At 37.2% G+C, this 974-nt stretch overlaps 1 protein-coding gene across 1 annotated transcript in view; it reads left to right on the top strand.

The window, feature by feature from the left end:
- LOC144963619 (uncharacterized) overlaps window positions 1-647 on the top strand; it is an 8,729-nt gene extending 8,082 nt beyond the window's left edge. Inside the window, exon 3 of the mRNA XM_078897613.1 lies at window positions 445-647. Within this exon, the coding sequence (XP_078753739.1) occupies window positions 445-590 (146 nt within the window). The 3' untranslated portion in view covers window positions 591-647. The remainder of the gene's footprint in view (window positions 1-444) is intronic.
- Window positions 648-974: the final 327 nt, after the last annotated feature.

The raw sequence follows: 974 nt of genomic DNA, 5'->3' as shown, positions 1-974 counted from the left end.
AAGGTGAAGGAGGCAATGTAAATGATCATTATTCTGCATCCCTCGCCATTCTAAGTAAAGATGATAGGACAACATGCAACCCTGTCTCTCCATTTGTAACACTAATTGTCGCACAAAATCATTTTTCAACGATATTCAAATTTTAGCTGCAGCAACCAGCGACTGTTGACAACCTTCCATACACGGAAACTCATTTATTGCATTGAGGACCTCAATTTGAGGTTTACACAATGAACAGTCTTTTGAGCAGTCGAGGAAAAATGCACAAAGATTGCCATTTCTTTTCTAACGATAATGCACAGAAAAAAAGTGGATTGACACCTTTCTTCTAGCCATGTTTCCAAACCCTGCATGTGTATAGTGTACATATTATTCAATTTTTCTCGCATTGACCACACCTACGTGATTACTCCACGTTATGACAACGGTTTTCATCTATTTCAGTCCCGGCCGTTCACCAAGACCCACCACCACCTTGTATTGATGAAACTGATTGTGACCCTTACGGCACCAGCATTTGTTCATATCACAAGAAATGGTCCGAAAAGTGTTGTAGAGAGTACTGTGGATTTTGCCACAGCCACATTTGATGATGAATTGACTAAATTATTAAGAGCAATAAAGTATTTAATTCAGGCTGATATTGTTCACTAAAAACACTTTTCCTTATTTTCTTTCTTCCACTATTGATTTGTAAACTTTTTTTTCACCGACACAACTACTTCAAAATCATACCCTTGCTTGTCGCTCTTAAGATTAATATTAATTATAGTGAGTTTGTCAAACCCGGATTTCCAAATGTTGGTTTTAAAATGCAGCATAAATGAACGAATGTCTTTTATTAGCAATGCCCCTTTCACGAGGGCAGACAGTTGACAGTCAATAACTCATTTTACCACCACATTATGGTTAAAAAAAAATGAAAAATGTGAGTAAAGAGACTTTTCAGAGGGCTCAAAATTGCACTACCCACA

Source organism: Berghia stephanieae, chromosome 1 (genome assembly GCF_034508935.2).
Source record: "Berghia stephanieae isolate SIO BIC M18660-M18661 chromosome 1, UCSD_Bste_1.3, whole genome shotgun sequence".
Classification (NCBI taxonomy): domain Eukaryota; kingdom Metazoa; phylum Mollusca; class Gastropoda; order Nudibranchia; family Aeolidiidae; genus Berghia; species Berghia stephanieae.
Note: the sequence above shows the minus strand (reverse complement) of the source record. Positions and strands in the feature narration are given on the sequence as shown.